Here is a 19777-nt window from a genome sequence, read left to right as displayed (position 1 = left end):
TATAGCTTGTAGATGCTTGACTTCTCCCTATGTCACCTCATAGTCTTTACTCTCTGCATGTCTGAGTCTTAGTCTCTTCTTAGAAGGATGTCCGTCATGGTGGGTTAAGGCCCCCCCTCAGGACCTCATTTTAGCTTCATCACCTCTGATAGCCACACTCTGAGCTATTGGGAGTTAGGAATTTAACGTACAAATTTTGAGGGGGCACAGTTCAGCCCAAAGCAGTGAGAAAATAGGGTTTATCTCTAATTGACCAAAGGGTTTATACTCAGGGAACAGAGTCAGCTTTGAAAGTCTATAACTGTACGAAAGATGGTCAGCAATGAGTAGAGAGGGGAGAAGCAGAGACAGGGAACTCGGCTCAGCTGAGTGAGGCCCTCTGTCTCGTTAGTCTATTAGTCATGTGGTAAGAATGGGGCTTGTCCAGGTACCTGGTTACTATGGAGACCATTTATAAACTACTGGAACCACTGTCCAATTGGAACCTTTGTTTGTTAACTTTTTTTATGATGCAGATGAAAGATGCTGTCACTCACTGGTCCCAGACACCTTGGCAAGTTATTTGACTTTTCCTGACTCAGTTTCTCACTCTATACAGTGGGGCTAATCATGCCTGCCTACCACTTGGGAAAACGAAATGAGAAAATATTTGTGAAAGTACTTTAGGAAGCAAAATGTACCGCCCACGTGTCTGTCAGTCGTTATACCCCTAACTGGCTGCTGCCAACCTGCCCTTCCAACTGGAGACGAAGTCCTGTGTTCCCTAATTGCTTATTCTAATCTATGGAGGTCATCCTGTTTTGGGCTCTCTTGCTGACACATTGTATTACTTTTAAGAGTGAATAGCAGTTCAGAAAACAAAAAAAACTATTGGGTGGTAAATTTGTTGTGAAAAATGCATGCCAGGGAACTCAGAAGCAAAAAGTAAATATAAGTAACTAAAAGCAAGGGTGATTAGTTTATGTAAATCATACCTACCTGTCTCAATGGACCAGAACTTGAATATAGGCCTGTGTTTTAACTGTATTAACTGAAAAGCGCAAGACAGCTGCCAAGTCTTGATATATTTTGTTTATTTTCATGTGAATGAGATATAGAAGTGATACTGCTCTAAGTGGCCCACTAGAATACAATTTCATTAGTGCAAATCCTGTACTATAGTATTTCACCAGGCAACTCTCAACTCCTTCCATCCAGTGGCAAGAAAAATGGAGTGGGAATAGTAATAAACATATGTATACATACATATATGTGTGTGTGTGTGTGTGCGCGCGCGTGCGCGCATATATATATATCTTGTTCAGTTTATAATGGTCTTTTTTTGTGCATGATCTCCTTTGGTCCTTACTGCACTTCTGTGAGGTCATTGTTATCCTCAGTTTCCAAAAGATGAAGGGACTTCACTAGCCTGAAAGTGGAGAGTGACTGCTGCCTTCCCTTCCCACTGTGCCACAGCTGCCTCATCTTGCACAGTCTATGCGTCACATTGCCAGGTGACAGCGCCATTGCAGAAAACATAAGTAGGCAAAAATTTTGTCCCAGTAACCTTCCCCAGTCCCCACCCCAGTGATCTTCTTCAGGGATGAACACAATCTTGGGATCACGTGAGAACTGGCTTCTGCAGGAGGGACAGGGGGTGTCTCGTGTGGGAGCTCTGCTTCTGTTCCCTGGTAAAGGGACAGTGTGAGTGGACCGGGGAAAAAGTTTTTTCTTTCCTGTTTCTCTTTCTCGGTCCTCTCCCTCTCAGGTTGAACTTGCGATTTCTTTCTTACTCTTATCTCTTCCATTGGTGTCCCCATGCTTTTCTCCCCTCTCCAACCCCTATCTTTTGGCTTCTGTGTCTGTTTTTCTTTTTTTTTTTGTCTTTTGTCTTTTTGTTGTTGTTGTTGTTGCTATTTCTTGGGCCACTCCTCCGGCATATGGAGGTTCCCAGGCTAGGGGTCCAATCAGAGCTGTAGCCACCGGCCTACGCCAGAGCCACAGCAACGCGGGATCCGAGCCGCGTCTGCAACCTACACCACAGCTCACGGCAATGCCGGATCGTTAACCCACTGAGCAAGGGCAGGGACCGAACCCGCAACCTCATGGTTCCTAGTCGGATTCGTTAACCACTGCGCCACGACGGGAACTCCCTGTGTCTGTTTTTCTCTGTCAAAATTGTGAATATCATCAGGATCTTTGTAAGGTTCTTTGAGGTAGAGGTGGAACATGGGCTCTGTACCCAAGTCCTCTCTCGCTTAATGGGCTGACGCTGGTGTCGGGCTGGGTGTGACTGTTCCTCCTTAGCTGGACCATCAGGCAGGTCCAGCGAAATGGGCAGAGGCTGAGGATGATTTGAGGATTTTGAAGAAATTAAGCAGTTGCAAAGTTGTTTTGTGGGGTGGGGTGGGAGCACATTATTAAAATATATTGTGACCGATAGGTATTTTTTCCAGCACTTTCTGTATTTTAATTCAAAATCAGCTGCTTGTCTCAGAGCTCTTTGTTAGTTCATTTATTCAGTTACGCTGTTAACCTCTTACCAAGACTCACCAGGTATTTTTGAAAGGAAGCTATTTATACCTAAGACAGGGAGGTGGCTCCCAAGAGCCAAATTGCAGAATAAAGCAGGGAACTAACCAGAGGCTGGTCCCTCAGTCAAGTGGCATGCTCTGTGGGTGTCTTAGCTGGCACAGAGAGGTGACCACACAGCTATACTTGGTGGCCAAGAGTTCTTCCCTATAGCTTTTTTGAAAATTGAAGTAGGATTCTTATAAAATTAGCCACAGGCAGTTGCCAAGGGGGTGGGGCGGGGGGGAGAGAGTGGGATGGACTGGGAGTTTGGGCTTAGTAGCTGCAAACTATTGCATGTGGAATGGCTAAGCACTGAGGTCCTACTGTACAGCACAGGAAAGGATATCCAGACTCTTGGGATAGACCATGATGGAAGATAATCTAACAAAGGGAATGTATATATGTGTGTATGCCTGGGTCATTTTGCCGTATAGCAGAGACTGGCACAACGTTGTAAATCAACTATACGTCAATAAAACTTAAAAAATGAAAAGAAAACTAACCACAGGCCATTTTTAAAGATACAATCCTGTGACTTTTAGTACATTCACACTCTTGTGCAACTGTTGCCACTGTCTCATTCCAAGGCTTCTTCAGTCATCCCAGAAGGAGACCTCAGACCTCATGCCCCAAACCTGGCACCCACTAGATTTACCTATTCTGAATGTTTATAAATACAATCATACAAAGTGTGATTCTCTGTGTCTGGCTTTGCATATAGTTCATGACCTAGTGACCTAGTTCCTAGAGCAGAGCCATTCTAGCCACGGGGAGGACAGAAGCCCTCTCCTGCCTGTGACCTCCTAGGAGTCCCATTCACCTGGGGCAGTTCTCCACTGTGAGGACCCCCCCTGCTGGAGTATGTCAGTGCTGAGTTGTGTGAGGGGGGTACCAGACTCCTCTTTGATAATATTTCTGAAGCAAGAGAAGGAGGGAGGGGGACGCAGGAAGTATACAACCTCCTACTTTGCCTCTGGCCTTTTTCTCTTTCCTTCCCACCATGGACACCCACCCTTTCATAGAAGGAGTACTCTTTTTTTTTTTTTTTTTTTAACTGCTTTGTAGGCCCTCACCATAGTATAGATTTTCTCTCTCTGTGTGTGTATGGGTGTGAAACCCAGTGTTCCTTCTGGGGGTGATTTGATTGATGTATGCACTGGAAACATCTTTAATAATTTAATGCTTGCTTCAAAGGAGATTACACCAAAAAGCACATTGCTTTTCACTTATTCATTACAGATCTGTCATAGAAGCATTTTTTCCCTTCTTTTTTTTTTTTTTTGCCCTGAATTGTAGTGTTATAGTAATAATAAATTTTGTCCTATACCCAGGATATTTTAAAGGATTATAAGCCTTTTAACTAATGTTACCATCTTATTTAAATTGATCAAATTGGTATTTCAGCCCCATAATCTTGCATTTCTTTAAGTTGAGCTAACCAGGTATGGCTTCATTTGATGACTACTAAAATAGCTGTGCAGGGAAAGTCTAATAGGTATAATGGGATGAAAGCATAATACTGCTTGTTAGTAGTGCTGGCAATAATAGCGAAGAGAACAGAGCCTGAATTTAGGGCTTGGTGTCTCCTTCCTTAAAAAGAGATTAGGGTATATTCCAGCACAGCTCTTTGTATTAAAGGGAAAAAAAATGTTTATTTGTCTGGGGATTGGGAGCAAAGAAAGGGATAAGGTGAGAAACTCAAAACTAGAAACCAACACTCTATCATTTTGCAACTTTTAAGTATAAATCCAGATGTCAGTAAAAGAAAACAGACGTTTTCCCAATTAGACAGAAGTCATCGCCTTATCAGCGCTTGTAATATATCCTCAGAGGCAAGAGACGTATCTAGATTCCTAAATGATTACACTAAAATTTGAATTTTCTGTTGTTAAAGATTTTGTATTGAAAATGCTATGTAACTTCTTTTTAAAACCGAAACACAAAGTTGGTTTCAATAAGGCAAGTTTAGGCACAATAAGGATTGCAGTTTCTAGGAGAGTGGTGTACAGCTATCCAGTCCTGAGATAATTTGCAAAGAAATCCTTTCGCTCTTAATGGCCATGTTTGTTCTCTGTGTAGAGGGACATGGGTGTGGAGATGGGAACATGCTAATACTGTCTTCTCCTTTGGAAAGTGAAGATTTTTCTCACCTTCGTTCATTTAGGTCTTACACAGAAAACCCAGAAAGCCTTACCAAGCACCGTGGGCTGTGTTTTATAAATCTTTTGCCCTTTCTTTACACATCGTCTGGCGGATGCATCCCCTCCTCACCTTTAGTTTCTGTCCAGCATTGGGCCGTACTAGGGCCCTCCCCCAGGCAGCGTACTTAGGGATCCCTAGAACCCTATGCTGTTTGACCTTGAACACCTGTATGCTAACTGATATAAAAAGACCATTAATAGTCCCATAACAAGAATTTTGGAAGTTAGAGGAGAATAGACTTATAGAATCGGAAGGGAGGTCAAGGTTAATTGCGTCTCAGACCTTCATTTTACAGATGCCAGAGGATTAAGTGACTTGTCCAATGTCAGACGGCTGGAAAGAGGCAGGGGTGGGGTCCCAACGTAAAACAAATTCTGTGTTCTTTCTACCCTATCCTTAAAAAGCTCTCATTTTATTAAGACAATGAAGAAATACATTCAGGAAAGAATATATCATAACACATTGGAAAATATTTTATTTTTTTTTTAAGGATTATGATATGCCAGGTGCTTTGCTATAACTTATTTATAACTTACATAATCCCTGTGGAAATTTTTATTATATTCCCATTTTACAATTGAGGAATCTGAAATTCAAGAAGGTAGGTATCAGGCAGTAAGTGCCTGGCCAGGACTTGAACCTGGGTCTTTCTCTCTCCAAAGTCATGCCTCCGGGAACTTGGCCTTCTGTTCTTTCTTAAAGCAGACTTACAGGTATCTAAAACAATAGTAAAAATGCCTGGTTAGAGTTTATATAATACTTGAACAATGATTATTCTTATAGAAAGAACATATAGTTTCTTGGCTTTGGATCTGCATACAAATCCATTTTTTGTATGTAAAGATAGACTACCAAGTCTTGTGGGCCTTATGTGGAAAGTTGTCTGTGTTCCTTGCTGGAAAACCTGGCTATCATCCTGGCCTTCACCATTGCCCTTTTTTGTACTTAGATATTTAAATACACACTGGGCACAAATGGTGGGGATGGTAATATCCATGCAAATAAACTTTTTTACCTCCTCCTCTGGGCCAGACACTCCACTAGACATTGGCCAAGGACCCTGCAGTTAGTTTTCTCTGCTATGGAGATTGATTCTGGAGTCACATGCTTTGTTCTCATTCTGGCTCTTCTACTTATAAACAGTGGGCTTTTGGTCTCCCTGTACCTTAGTTTTCTCACCTGTAATATAGGGGCAATGCCAACCTCGCAGGATAGTTATGAGGATTAAGTGAGAAAATACTTGTGAAGAGTGGTATACAGTAGGTACTCAGGAAAGGTTAACAGAATATACTGTATTTATGCAAATGTAAGGATGTTTTACTTGACTGTAATGTAATAATTGTTACATTATTATAATGTGCCATTGAAAAATCTCTGTTCCACTTCCTACTTCTATCCATTATTCCTTTTGATTCATCAGAGGCCAGCAGAAATAGTGGATGAGGAAGAAGATGGAGAGAAAGAAAACAAGGAAGTGGAGCAGAAGGAAGATTTTTTGGGAATGAATGGTGACATTGAAGAAGAAGGAGGCAGGGAGGCTGCTGGGACTCCAGAGCAAGTGGAGGAGGCCCCGGATCCCAAGGAGGAGCAGGCAGGTCCTGCCCGTGTGAGTGGAGGCACTGATGAAGAAAATGGTGAGGAACTGGACCTGCCTAATAATGAGCTTCAGGAGGCAGTGGATGAAGAAATAAAGTCTCAAGGAGCTGGCAGTGGACAAGAAGAGGTATTTCTACTGATTTTGCTCACTTATGTGTGTACATGAATTGTGTGTGCATGCACGAGTGTGCCGCTGTGCGCACACTTAGAGAATCATTCAAGCACCTAGGACTTGATGGCTATGGCACTTCCAGAATTCCATGGAGCAGAGAGTTTGAAATCCAACTAATTCTAATCTCACCCCTCAGTTTTCAGTCTAGTGGCGGAAGACCAAATTGTACTGAGATGGTGTAATGTATGAGACGTGCAAGGGGCAGGGATGCTGCTGCAGAAGCTGCCTTTACGTTTTCATTTTCCATCCTGCTCTTATCTACTTGAGAGTACTTGGTACCATATTTATGAAGAATTTGTGAATTCTAGTAGAAAACTAATATAAAGACATCTACTGTGGGGCTAGATTAATGTGATATGAGAGTAGAATTGCTGCATTTTACTCTTCCCTTTTCTCTGAAAATGTTAAAATGAAAAGTATAAGTACGTTGTTGAAAAGAAAAGCTCAAAAGGAAACAAAGAGAAAAAAATCAAGAAAAATAAACATAAGAGGAAAAAACGTCTGTGCCCTTTAGGCACATGGTGGATTATGGTCCCAGAAAGGGCTTCTGAACAAGTAAAGACTGAGACTGGTGTGTCCACTGGGTGATGAGAGAACAAACAACAAAGGGAACCACAGGAACTGTTTTTAGTTAAATGTTTATAAGATTAGAGGTAACATAGAGTCATCTTTCTCTTGTAAATTTTACTGCCTTTGTAACTAAAGAGCTAAATATCTTTGTTTTCATGTGTTTTCCTCCAGGTTGACTCGGACCCTCAAAGACCACCAAAGCCAGAAGTAAAAATCACTAGTCCAGAAGAAAATGATAACAGCGAACAAAACAAGGACAATTTGTCATAGCATAGATGATTTTTTAAAAGAGTGTATATTGATTATAAAGAAAATGAAGAGTTGTGATACTTGAATAATAAGTATATAGGTATTGCTAAGCATAATGTGACAATACGGTTGACTACTACCTACTGAATTTTAAAATTAGAGGCCTAATGGGAAAGACTAGATAACTTCGAATAGCTACTAAAAGGCAGTGACTTCTTTTTATGGGATGTGTTTTTTAAACATTATTTAGAAAAACTAAATGAGCCCAATGTAGGGGAATGTGAACCAGAAGACATTTAGCCACTTGTCTTTGTAAAGGATGAGAAAGAACAGGATCATTCCTACTGTATACTTATAAATTTAGAAGTAAATTATTAGATGGCAGCTTATGCTAAAGCGCTTATCTAAGAAGGCAGAGAATTTAAAAAATGATGAAAATAGGAAAGCATGTACTGTCTTTTTAAAGCAATAAACTCGAATAAATTGCAGTTGAATTTCAGAGGTAATTTGGAGATGGCAATAGATGGAACTGTCTCTGTGTCTCGTTGACATTCCTTTCTTTCTTCCCCCTCAGCCACAGTGCACCTTAGAAGACTTAAAAGGACAATGCAAGGTATTCATTTTGGAAGGAGGACATACTCAGTGTGTTCCTAATATTGTCATGCTCCTCTCTTAACTGTTTCAGATCTTAATCCTTTTGGCTTTCATGACACACACTCAGGAAGCAACAACCAATTATATCACAGCCTGGCTGGATGGTTCAAGTCTTAATCCTTATGGCTTTTATGATACACACTCAGGAAGCAACACCCAATTATATCACTGGGCCTGGCTGGATGGTTGGCAAAGTCTGGTATCCTGTGGATTTTCACTGATCCAGTCGACTATTACTAATAATTACCATTCTCCTTCACATTATTATATTAGAAGACTTAACATTGGCTATTCCAAGGCTTGAATTCTCTCCAATCAGTTTTTTTTTTTTTTAACAAAAGGAATAAGGCAGTGTAATAGGAAAAAAGTTGGCTCTGTGAAAAGTTTGTAACTCCTCAGTTTCACTTGCTTTTGCCTCATTTCTATTAGGGCAGCCTTGTCATATTTCCCCTGCTAGGGATATCAGCAAGTATTTATTTCATGGTCAGTTATATTTAGACTTTGAAGCATATTCCTTGCCATATAATTGTAAGCTCTATGATAGAAATTGTTGAAAAAAGTTTAAAAGTTGTCATAATGAAACCAGTTCCTGATTATAGTTTTGTGGGTTAATTAAATTGACTCAGATTTCCTTGTTAGGTGTGTATGGGGAGAAAACATGATTGTATTAGTTTTATTGAATTCTTAAGAGATGATGCAGTTTTTCCTTAAATATAGAAATATTTTTCTCATATTAAAGAATATTTTTATTAATTATGTAGAAATTATAAATTTTAACTTCTAGTGCTTTCATTTTCTTCTCCTCCTAGTTTTGTAACCAATCATTTGTAGTCAAAGTAGTTATATAAAGCACTAAATACTATAGAAAACAGATATATTTTTCCTAGAAGCTATTTTAATATTTTCCACAAATAGGAAGTATATGCAGAGTCTATAATGTAACAGTATTGGAAAGAGATATTGCTGTGAGGTATCTGAGAAGATAATTTGTAAATGGGGTACTGTATTTAATGTAAACACTAGATTGTGCTTTCTACTAATAGGCTTATTTTTTCAAATGGAACAATATAAAGCTTTGCAGACTATAAGCAATAGTCTTGTGTTAGATAGAGAAATAGACTACTTGGTTTTTTAAGTGTTAAATTCCCATGCTATTACTAGTCCTGGGGTTAATGATTTCAAATAGTTGTAAAAAGAAGGGCTTAAATAGAAGAACTTATAACTAATTATCAAGGTGATTCTTTCCCTTTTCTTTCTTTAATGAAGTTCTCTCTTCTTTAATAAAGGTATTTTAGCTCTTTTTTTTCCCCCATTCTCTTCTTTATCATAGTTAAAATTTAGGTTTTTGAGAACTTTTTAAGAGTGATCTTAAAGCACAATCTTTGTTATTTTTTTATTTCCCCAATACAATTTTTTTTTCTGCTGTACAGCATGGTGCGCCAGTTACACATACATGTACGCATTCTTTTAAATGAAAAACAAAGCTTGGTATTTTAAGTATCCTTCAAGAAGATGATAGGCCACGATAACTGCAGAAAAAATTTTTAAACGGGGATGTAATACTTGCCTAGTATGTACATATTTTACCACCTGACTACAAGATATAATTGTGACCTAGCCTGAGAGATGAACAAACACTAATCACTTTTAAAAACTTTGCAAATGTACGTTACTGAAAAAAAAGAGGAAGAAATACATCATCTAACCAAGGGAGAAATCATTCACAGAAAACTGAAATTGTAAATGTCATGTTGGAGATGACTTTAACACAAATGATGAAAGTTAATTCACCTCCTAAATGTAGACATTTGCTTTCTGGGGATGGTGGCCTTCATGGCAGAGGAGATCCACAAATTGAGACTCACCAGTAGATTTGGAGCCCATTTGGTGCGAGCAGGCAGAGGAGATCTTAGGCTTTAGGTGTTGTTTATAGAGGGTGTTATGAAAAACTCAGGGAGCTTTTATGTGAGAGCCAATCGTAGAATGCTTTCATCTGTGATAGATTTTCATAGTTTTAATTTTAATGGAACACCTTTCTTAAATTTAATTGTTTTTTTTTTCTTTGTCTTAATGTTTTATTTCAAGGGGTAATCTTTCTTTTTTTAAGATTTTTATTTTTTCTATTATAGTTGATATACAATGTTCTGTCAGTAACTGGATTTTAACACATGGCTAAATAACATAGTCTGCTAGCTGAAATGGAACATTAGGAGTTTTGGAAAGCACTTAAAGAAGATTTTAACTAAAGTCTTTATCTTTGTGTAAAGGACGCTTGACCTGATTTAGCTTCTGTTAAAATAACATTTGAGCATCCATGGATGTCTAGTTATAAAACATGATACTTTGGCCGTAAGATAAGTTTTTATTCATTATTTTTCTCTATGGCCATAGGATGACTTTTTATTTATTCTGCATCTGACATTAGAAAGCTGGACTCATAGGAAGAGTATGATGCTCCTGTGCCTCCCGTTTTATTCTAAGAGTGCTAATTCCTGCTGTCGTCTGTAAGCACAGACCCATCCTCTGTGGCTCAGAGTCAGATCTCTCTGTAGGCTCACACTTGTGAAGCCATACCAATACTAGTTATTCATGTTTAACTCTTCTATCTTATAGCTCATAAACCAGCATCCTTGAAAATTTCACTAAATGACCTGTCTTCTACAGAAAGAAAGGATTAAAGTTAATACACCCACCCACTTACAATTGCCACAGAACAACAGGAAGGCATCTTTATCTTGTTGACTGACTCTCCTCAAGAATTAGCTCTCTCTTTTCACTTCTTACTCACTAAGGAACAAAGGCAAAAATTTTTTAAAAGTAGATTAATTGTTAGGCAGAAAGCATCACATCTGAACTGTTGCCAATCTGAACTGAAATAGACCACATGGATATACACAGACACATAAACACTCACACAGATGTACTCACACACTTTAAAATGTTGAAAAGCCTTCCTCAGGCACAGCGTTATTAATGGAATAAGGTTCTTTTTGAGCAAAGTAATGGATAAAAATACTTGGAAAGGAAATGCTAAGAAGTGATATGTATCATGGTGCTTTAAAATTTGATTCTCCAAGATTTTAAGAGATTTAAACTTCTTCTCAAAATGAAAAAGCTACCAGCATTTTAGTGGAAAATTTATTCTAGGGAGGGGTGATATCTACTACCTACCTATCCATCTCGTTTTCCTGAAGTAACTGCGGATTGCAGTTCTTCAGTTCCCAGCCTTAAGTACCATACACTTTTAGCTGCAGAATGTTTTATACCACACAGGCTCTGTCAAAAGGTCATTATTGTTTGTGAATGTGTGTGTGTGATTTCCATGAACATAAAGAGAGAACTCTTTTTGGTACCAAGTAGCCAAGTTCACTGCAAATAGAATAAAAGTCTGACTTAGTCCGTTAGTTTATCTAATGTTCAAGTTGAGTGCAGAAGCTTTTTAGCTTCCTTGTATGAGTGTAATACCCTGTAATGGAACCATTTCTTTTTTTTTTTTTTTTTTAAAGGTGAGTCTGTTTTTTTAGGGTAATGAGCAATACAGGTCTTCATTATTAAATATTTTTGTAAATACTGTAAGATTTTTGCTTTTCAGAAAATATTCAGGTATTTAGATGGGGCTGATTTTTGTTCTTACCATGTGAAATGTGTGTATTTCCTACCACGAAGGCTAAGTGACTTGGACGGAGACTGAATTGTGCCCCCACATGTTGGTGAGGAAGAAAAATATTATTTTTGAACAGGCCTAACATTCTGTAGGATATGGGGAATTAGGGAAGAATTTTTAAATGTCTGGATAACAATAAAGCATTTATAAAATCAGGAGGTAACTACTGGAGCGCCATTGACCTAAGCTGATATCTTGGTTTTAATTTGTGAATGGGACCAAATGAGTTCTCCATAGTTTCATCTGCTTAAATCACATAGTTTAATTGAATGTTTGAGTTATTGTCACAAATGACATATGGAAAGAGGGGTGACGGTAATCAATTTTAGGAGAAGTTTGGAGAAAAGCATTTTCTGTTTGTTGTTTTTTTTTTTTGCTTCAGTGTTTTTCTTGTGTCTTAAATCCTGAATACGTACAATGACAATAGGTGATTATTAGTGTCGTAAGTAAAGATTAAGTTGAGCTTTTCATTTTTGTATGATTTATGTTTAGAACTTCTCTTTGTAAGGAAAACTATTTGTGTTTTGATCAAATTATTAGCATTTAGGTTTTTACTTCTGTATCAGCGTTCAATCTAAAATATGTTTACTGTACTTTTTAGCAAATAGGTCTGTGTTTTACATAATTAAAATGTGCTTGGATGATTTATCGTTTGTCTATGATGTTAATATTTCATATATTAATTGTTCATATAACATTTTTCACAAACACAATAGAAACTTTTGATTTAAACCATGTGGAAATTCAGCACGTTAAATTATATTTCTGTTTCTATTTGGCATAGATATTAAACTTTATTATGTAAAAAAATTTTTTACAGCTTCATATACCTGTTATTCAGTTGATAAAAACTTGAGTTACCTTTTAAAAAATCATTCTTTTTTCTTTTATGAAATGGTATTAGAGAATCACAGGTTCAGAATTTTTGTTATCATAAATAAAGATATCTTTAAAATCAAAATAAATTACCCACATCACCTACATTTTGTGTAGATATTGCTATAGGGATAAATTTATAGTCTTACAAAGAGATCGATTAAAATTCTGCTTCAGTTTGTGGGATATTCACTGCCTTCATGCTGTTGAATTAAAGAAGTTTTACTTTTTCTTTTCGTGTTTGAGAAACAGAAGCAATTAAGCACAAGCATTTTGCCTTGATATGTGATGAGAAAATATGTGCGATTAGAGTACCGTCACTGAGAATACAATCACGTACCTCTTGCACAGTTGACTGGTTATCTTTGTTATTCCACAAGCAAACCCGAGCAACAGAGGAGGCATCTAGATTGCCAGAGTCAAATTTCTTTAGACCACATGGCTAATTAGAGACTTCCCACAACCAACACTGACTGTAATTTCTTCAAGGTATTGTAAAATAGCCAGCATGCATTGGTTAGACTGTTCTTATTTTTGAAAATAAATATACAGGTTTTGCAGGTTTGTAAGTGTTTTTTTCTCCCCATAATGGGACCTTAGTCCATCAAATCATTGTACAGATCTCTCCAATGCACTTCTCTTTCCCTTTATTGTGAGTTTAATAATAACAAAAATGATTTTAAATTGCAAAAGTATACACACAAAGTTTAAAATTTAAGAGACACCCTCCTTGGTTTCAGTGTCTTTGTTCTTTTTGGATATCCAGACAACTCAGCATTGTCGCAGTTCTCTCCTGACTCGGGTGGCTCAATTTTTTGGCTTCTCTTCCTTCTTGAATCCTCCGTCTCCCTGAGCAACCTCATGCACAGCCATGATTTCAACAATTACCTGTGTGCTTGTGATTCCCAAATCTATATCTCCAGGCCAGGCTTCTTCCACTGGGAGTTCCAGGCCTGGGTACACAACTCTCTGTAGGATTTTCCATAGTTTTCTTAAGCTCAAATGTCCTGTTCTCTTTTAAGAATATATTTCCATTCTTATGTGGCCCATCCTGGTTAATGATGCCTGTTGCCACTCACCTAGAAACCTGAGAGTCATCTTAAATTATTGCCATTCTCTTACTTTACGTCAATCAGTTGTTAAGTTCCTTTGGTTATTTTGTTGTTTATTTGATGCTGAAAAATGTTAGTTTACTGTGTATTAATAGGCATTTTTTTGATATTGGTTATTGGCCAGGAGGCTTCCTCTACATTGATTTATATGCTTATCTCATTTTATATACTAAGTTTTGGAATTTTTGTTAAGACTTTGAAGGGCCTCTTTAGCTATTCTTTGTAGCCTTTGTCGGTTATATGCTTTACAAATACCTTGAACTTTTTTATAAAGTCTTGTTTTTCACATTTAGGACTTCATCTACCAGGAATTTATTTTTGCATGCCTTGGAGTTGGGATCTAATTTTCTTTCATATTTTCACATGGATAATGAGCTATCCTAGCACCATTTATTGAACATGCTGTCTTTTCCCCATTGATTTGTAGTGGAAACTATACCAAGTCCTCATGTGTTTTTGGGAAATTCTTGGCACATGATTGGAGGACAATCCTATTATGAACAGAATTATGCCCTTTCACATTTTTGTGTTGAAGCTCCCAACCCCCAATGTGACTGTATTTGGAGATGGGGCCTTTAAGGAGGCAATTAGGTTAAATGACATCATAAGGATGGGGTTCTACTCTATAAGAATACTCTTATTCTTATAGGGATGTCTTTATAAAAAGAGGAAGAGACACGGGAGCTCACTGTCTCTGGGCATGCAGAGGAAAAGCTATCTGAGGTCACAGCAAAAAGGTAGCCTTCTGTAAGCCAAGAAGAGAGGCCTAATCAGGAACCACATCTGCCAGCACCTTGATTGTGGACTTCAATCTCCAGAACTGTGAGAAAATAAATGTCTGTTGATTAAATCACTCACTCTGTGGTTTTTGTTATGGCAGCTGAGCAGACTAATACAAATCCCTTCTTGTCATGTCCTAAATTATATAATAGGATTTTATTTTATTTTATTTTATTTTTTCGGTCATCCTGTGGCATATGGAGTTCCCAGGCCAGGGATCAGATCTGAGCCACAGATCTGGATCCTTTAACCCACTGTGCCAGGACAGGGATTAAACCTGTCCTGGTGCTGCAGATATGTCACCAGTCCTGGTGCACCATAGCAGAAACTCTGAGAAGATGCTAGTTAAGAAGTGGATTTTTTAAAAATAAATTCTGTTTATTTTTTACTCAAGATAACATTGAGTTTTCATCTTCTGCCAATGAGTTCCCTTCCTTAGAAGGGTATTAGCGTAGAGGCTGTCACCGTGGAGAAGTAGATCCAAAGAGGGCTGCCTGGGGTCAAGCTCCTCAGATAGCATCTGACACAGATTCTTCACAGATCATGCGGTAATTAGCATTTTCTTTTATAACCAGGATGATTGACAGTAGTAAGATACAATGGAAAACACATCTCATCTATTTATTGAAAGGTGGGGTTCTTCTGTAATAAAAATTAGAAAATAACAAGCGTGTAAAAAACGTTCATGACGATATGCCCATATAAAAGGGCATGTGAAACTTCACATTTTATTCCTTCCCTTTTTTGTAACTGATGACCTCCTGACCCACGACTGGAGGTACCCAGCTCTCCTTGTGATAGCATCTTAAGTTATTATATTGGCAGATGAAGGAAGCATTGCTCAGGACAAATGGCCTCTAGAGTGTGGTTTTTCCATAGATTCTCTGGCCTGATGGTCTGCTTCCATTCTGTTTCACTGGAATATCTATGCCAGAACTTCACTTTTTGAATTTTTGTAGCTTTATAAAAAGAAGTGATGTCTGGTTGAATGAATCTTCTTAATTCAAAGATTTGGCTCTTTATTGTTCCGTATTAATCTAGAGGATCAGCTTGTCAGGTTCTGTGAAAATCTCTGTTGAGACTTTTATGAGAACTGCATCGACATATCCAATCTATAAATTTGAAACATCCATTTATCCAGATGTTCAAAAAACTCTTTTCAACCATTTGCATTGTTTTTCCTGTAAAGGTCTTGAACATCTTTTAATATATTTACTCCCAGATATCTTAGAGTTCTGTGGCTAGTGTGAATGGAATAACTGCAGATTGTTTTCTAATTTTAATTAATGGTATCTAGGGATGTTATTGATTTCCGTAAATTGATTTTGTATTCAGCACCTTGCTGAGCTCTCTCAGTAGAGGTGGTGTGTAAGTATCTGTAGGATTTTCATGAAGAATGCAATATTATCTGCAATAGTAACATTTATTTTTTCTATTACAATCTTTAACATCGTCTTTTTTCTTATCCTGTTGAACTAGCTAGAACCTCCACATCCTCAATGGAAGCAGCAAAGGTAGATATTTTTATCTACCCCTGACATTAAGGGAATGCTACCAGTATTTAATATTTACTTATATTTTTAGTAGATACCTTATATCAAGTTTACCTTCTCTTTTGCTCCTAGTTTTCCAATAAGTACTTTATTTGAAAACTCTGAAAGGATAAAATATAAATGAATTTTATAAAACTCTGCATCTATGAAGATTTTCCTTTTCTCCTTTAGTTTTTTAAACATTGTGAATTACATTAATATTTCCTCAATGTTAAACTGTTCTTATATTCTTAAGACAAACAGTAATTGGTATTGTGTGTATGCATTTTTATATACATTGGACTTGAGTTACTAATATTTAGTTTTTATATGTTTGTGAATGGAATTGTTCTATTGTGATTATTTCTCCTGAGTTTTCCCTGGTTTTAGTATCAAAGTTATAATTCCTTCATAAAATGAGGAGGAAAGCTTTTCCTCTTCTTCCATTCACTGACAAGTTCATAGGTGTGGATTATCTCTTTCTTGAGGATTTGATTACTTAGAAAACTGTCTCATCCTGGTGTTGTGTTTGGATGTTTAAAGTGGTTTTTAAAAAAATTTGATTTCTTTTAAGGTCATATGTCTATTCAGGTTTTCTGTTTATTGAATCAAATTGGCAACTCATATTTATCTAGAAAATTTTTCATTTCTTTCATGTTGTTAGATTGATTTGCCCAAGTTATTTATAGTATTCTTTTAGAACTTTTAAAAACTCTTGTCTAAATGTAGTCATGGTCTCTCCTTTTTTCATTTCTAGCATGGTTTATATGTATTTTTCTCTTTTTTGTTCAATATTGTCAGATATTTGTTTTTATTAATGGTTTCAAAATACCCAATTCTTTTGATTCTCTGCGCTCTTTTTCTATTTCATTACTGCTCTCTATTCTTGTCACTAATATTTCCTTCCTTCTACTTTGTGTGCTTTCTCTAACTCCTCAAGTTGAAAGCCTTGCTAATATATTTTGGCTTTATTCATTTCTAAAGCCTATATACATTTACCAGTATGTATCACATTAGCAATAACCTCAAGTTTTGATGTAAATAGTTTTTTATTGTCGTTTGGTTCTAAATAGTTTGTGTCATTTTCTCTGTTTTATCATTGACTCATGCGTCTGGTAGGGATGGTGCTAAGGCCCCTTCCAGAGGCCATTCCACTTGGCCCAGGCACCCATCCACCAAATGCTAGGCATGGTGGCTTCCTGCAGACATTTTCCTCTGCCAAACAGAGATGCCTGTTCCAGGAGATTACATTCTCACACTGCAGCTGCTTGACTGACATGGGATGGAAACAATGTCCACCCTCCTGTCTCCACATGGGATGAACTCTGCAGTGCAATTTGGGCTCCAGAACTCCCTTAGGATCAGGCTACTTTGTAGCTGAGATTTCTCTCTGCTCTCCTCTCCCCTTTGCCCTCTCCCATCTTTCTTGTTCCTCTTATTCTAAGCACTCTTCCTCAATAAATCATATAGAAATCCCAGTCTCATGGTGGGGACATAACCTAAGGCAGGGTATTAGAGGAGCATGGGCTTTGGAAATAGATCCTTTGGATTTCTGGAGGTGTCCATTCATCAGCCAGACTGCGGTGGGTACCCCATCACTTGGGGTAGGTGGGGTTTTGACAAACTTGTGTTACACAAGGACAGTGTACAGGTGGGAGGGGGTGCAGTAAATGGTGCGGTGTCTCTGTGATTTGAGAGCAGTGTGGGGAAGTAGTTACCCTAAGGAGGTCTATAGAATGGGGTTGCTCTCACCAAGCACCTTTAAACATTGAAGAAAGAAAATGATAGGTTCTGTTCTATTAATCAAAAATTTAAAGCAGAGTGTGAAATTCAGAGGGCCTCATGGGCAGCATTTAGAACAATTATTTTTTTCCCATTTTTCAAAGGCAGAGCTAAAGACCAAACCTAGGACTTAAGAAATGAAGAACCCAAAGAAGGCTGAATTCTCAGCCTAGGCCAGTTGCCCATGGTAATGTTAGGTCCTCAGTGGGGAAGAACTGGGACCCCAGGACTTGGTGAGGGGCTCTCTTTGGATTCTTTATTTCCCCTGAGACCATTAGACTCTGAGTTAAGGAAACTCTCGGGAGGCTTCACGTTTCCTTTTGTCACTGCCCTAGAGGTTTCATGGTTCTTTTATGTACGTTCTTCTGATTTAGGAGTCCCATAATACTGGAGTAGTATACATTTGAGACCCAAAGAATGTTGCAAGGCTGAATTTTAATTTTACATGGACTTTTTTCTCCCAGCTATTTCTAGGCATCTATGAGGAAAATGTTTCTAATTCCCCATTTATAAAACTGGCTGTTGTTTCAGGATTCTGTCTAGGTCTGTTTGGCCTGCTATAACAAAATACCACAGACTGGGATAAAACACAGAAATTTATCTCATGTTTCTGGAGGCTGGAAGTCCAAGGTCAAGGTACAGGAATTGTTGGTGCTGGTAGAGGCCCTTTTCTGTATTTGCTGACTGATGATGTCTTTCTGTGTCTTCATGTGATGGGGGAGGCTCTGTGGGGACTCTTAGAAGGGTACTAGTCACTCTTAGAAGGGTACTAAGCCATCCTGAGGGCATGACCTAGTCACCCACCCAAAGACCCCACCCCGAATGCCATCCCTTGAGGCATTAGGTTTTCAATATCTGAGTTTGGAGGATCACAAACATTCAGACCATCGCAGCTCCCATGTGAGCAAGAGGCCTCATTTTCTTTTCCTCCTCTCTGCCTGGTGTGGGCATAGGTCCAGCTTCATCTGTGATGGCATGTGAAAACTATCAAGTAAGTGCATGAGCCTCAGGCTTTCTGTCCAGATCTGATACCTCCTGAATTTAGCAGAGTAGTGACTGAATATTATTCTTCCAGTTTATCTTGACAGGTAACTATAATATCTTAAGCTTTAACCTAATAGAACATTATTTCTTACACAAAATCAAAGTGTTGGGGATGAGGTGGGGAACTGGGTACCTCACACAGTTATTCAGGGAACCAGGCCAAAAGAGGCAATGATGTATTCACTCATGCGTCCTCAGATTGCTCAGAGTGTTAAGACATCCAGCAAGTGGCAAAAGAGGGAGAGGAGGAGAATTATATGGAAGCTTTTTAAAAACCGGGCCTGGGTGAGGCTTATAATTCTTTTTTTTTTGGCTTTTTGCCTTTTTTCTAGGGTCGCACCTGAGGCATATGGAGGTTCCCAGGCTAGGGGTCTAATTGGAGCTGTAGCCGCCAGCCTATGCCAGAGCCACAGCAACACCAGATCAGAGCCGCATCTGCGACCTACGCCACAGCTCACGGCAATGGCGGATCCTTACCCCACTGAGTGAGGCCAGGGATCGAACCCACAACCTCATAGTTCCTAGCTGGATTCGTTAACCACTGAGCCACGACAGGAACTCCTTCTTCTTCTTCTTCTTCTTCTTTTTTTTTTAAATTAAAGCGTAGTTGATTTACAATGTGTACCAATTTCTGCTGTACGCAAAGTGACCCAGTCACACATATATAAACACACATATAAATATTTTTGCCTGCTTACTTTTAACCAGACTCAGTCACATGGCTCAAGTTAGATGAAGGGGATGAGAAAGGTCGACTTAGCTTGGCAAATATGCCTTGAATCTATTCAATGAAAGAGGAGCTCACACCTTTGGAGGATAGTGAGATTTTTTTTCTTTACAGGTTCATAATAACTATCAGCAGGTTCAGCATACTTCCATCTGGTGGTGGGTAACCAATATTTGTTGAAATAAGTGACATGTATTTAAATAAGTATGATGTAAGATAGAAAGTGCTAAGGAGCACAAGAGAAATAAAGATGAAGGCATTCAG

General features: G+C 38.3%; 1 protein-coding gene across 1 annotated transcript in view; it reads left to right on the top strand.

The window, feature by feature from the left end:
* Nucleotides 1-9428, top strand: part of DCDC2 (doublecortin domain containing 2) — a 169699-nt gene extending 160271 nt beyond the window's left edge. Inside the window, exons 9-10 of the mRNA XM_047796276.1 lie at nt 6176-6478; nt 7265-9428. Coding sequence (XP_047652232.1) covers nt 6176-6478; nt 7265-7363 — 402 coding nt within the window. The 3' untranslated portion in view covers nt 7364-9428. The remainder of the gene's footprint in view (nt 1-6175; nt 6479-7264) is intronic.
* Nucleotides 9429-19777: the final 10349 nt, after the last annotated feature.

Source organism: Phacochoerus africanus, chromosome 9, assembly GCF_016906955.1.
Source record: "Phacochoerus africanus isolate WHEZ1 chromosome 9, ROS_Pafr_v1, whole genome shotgun sequence".
Classification (NCBI taxonomy): Eukaryota; Metazoa; Chordata; class Mammalia; order Artiodactyla; family Suidae; genus Phacochoerus; species Phacochoerus africanus.
The sequence above is the reverse complement of the archived record's forward strand: the minus strand, read 5'-3'. Positions and strand labels throughout refer to the sequence as shown.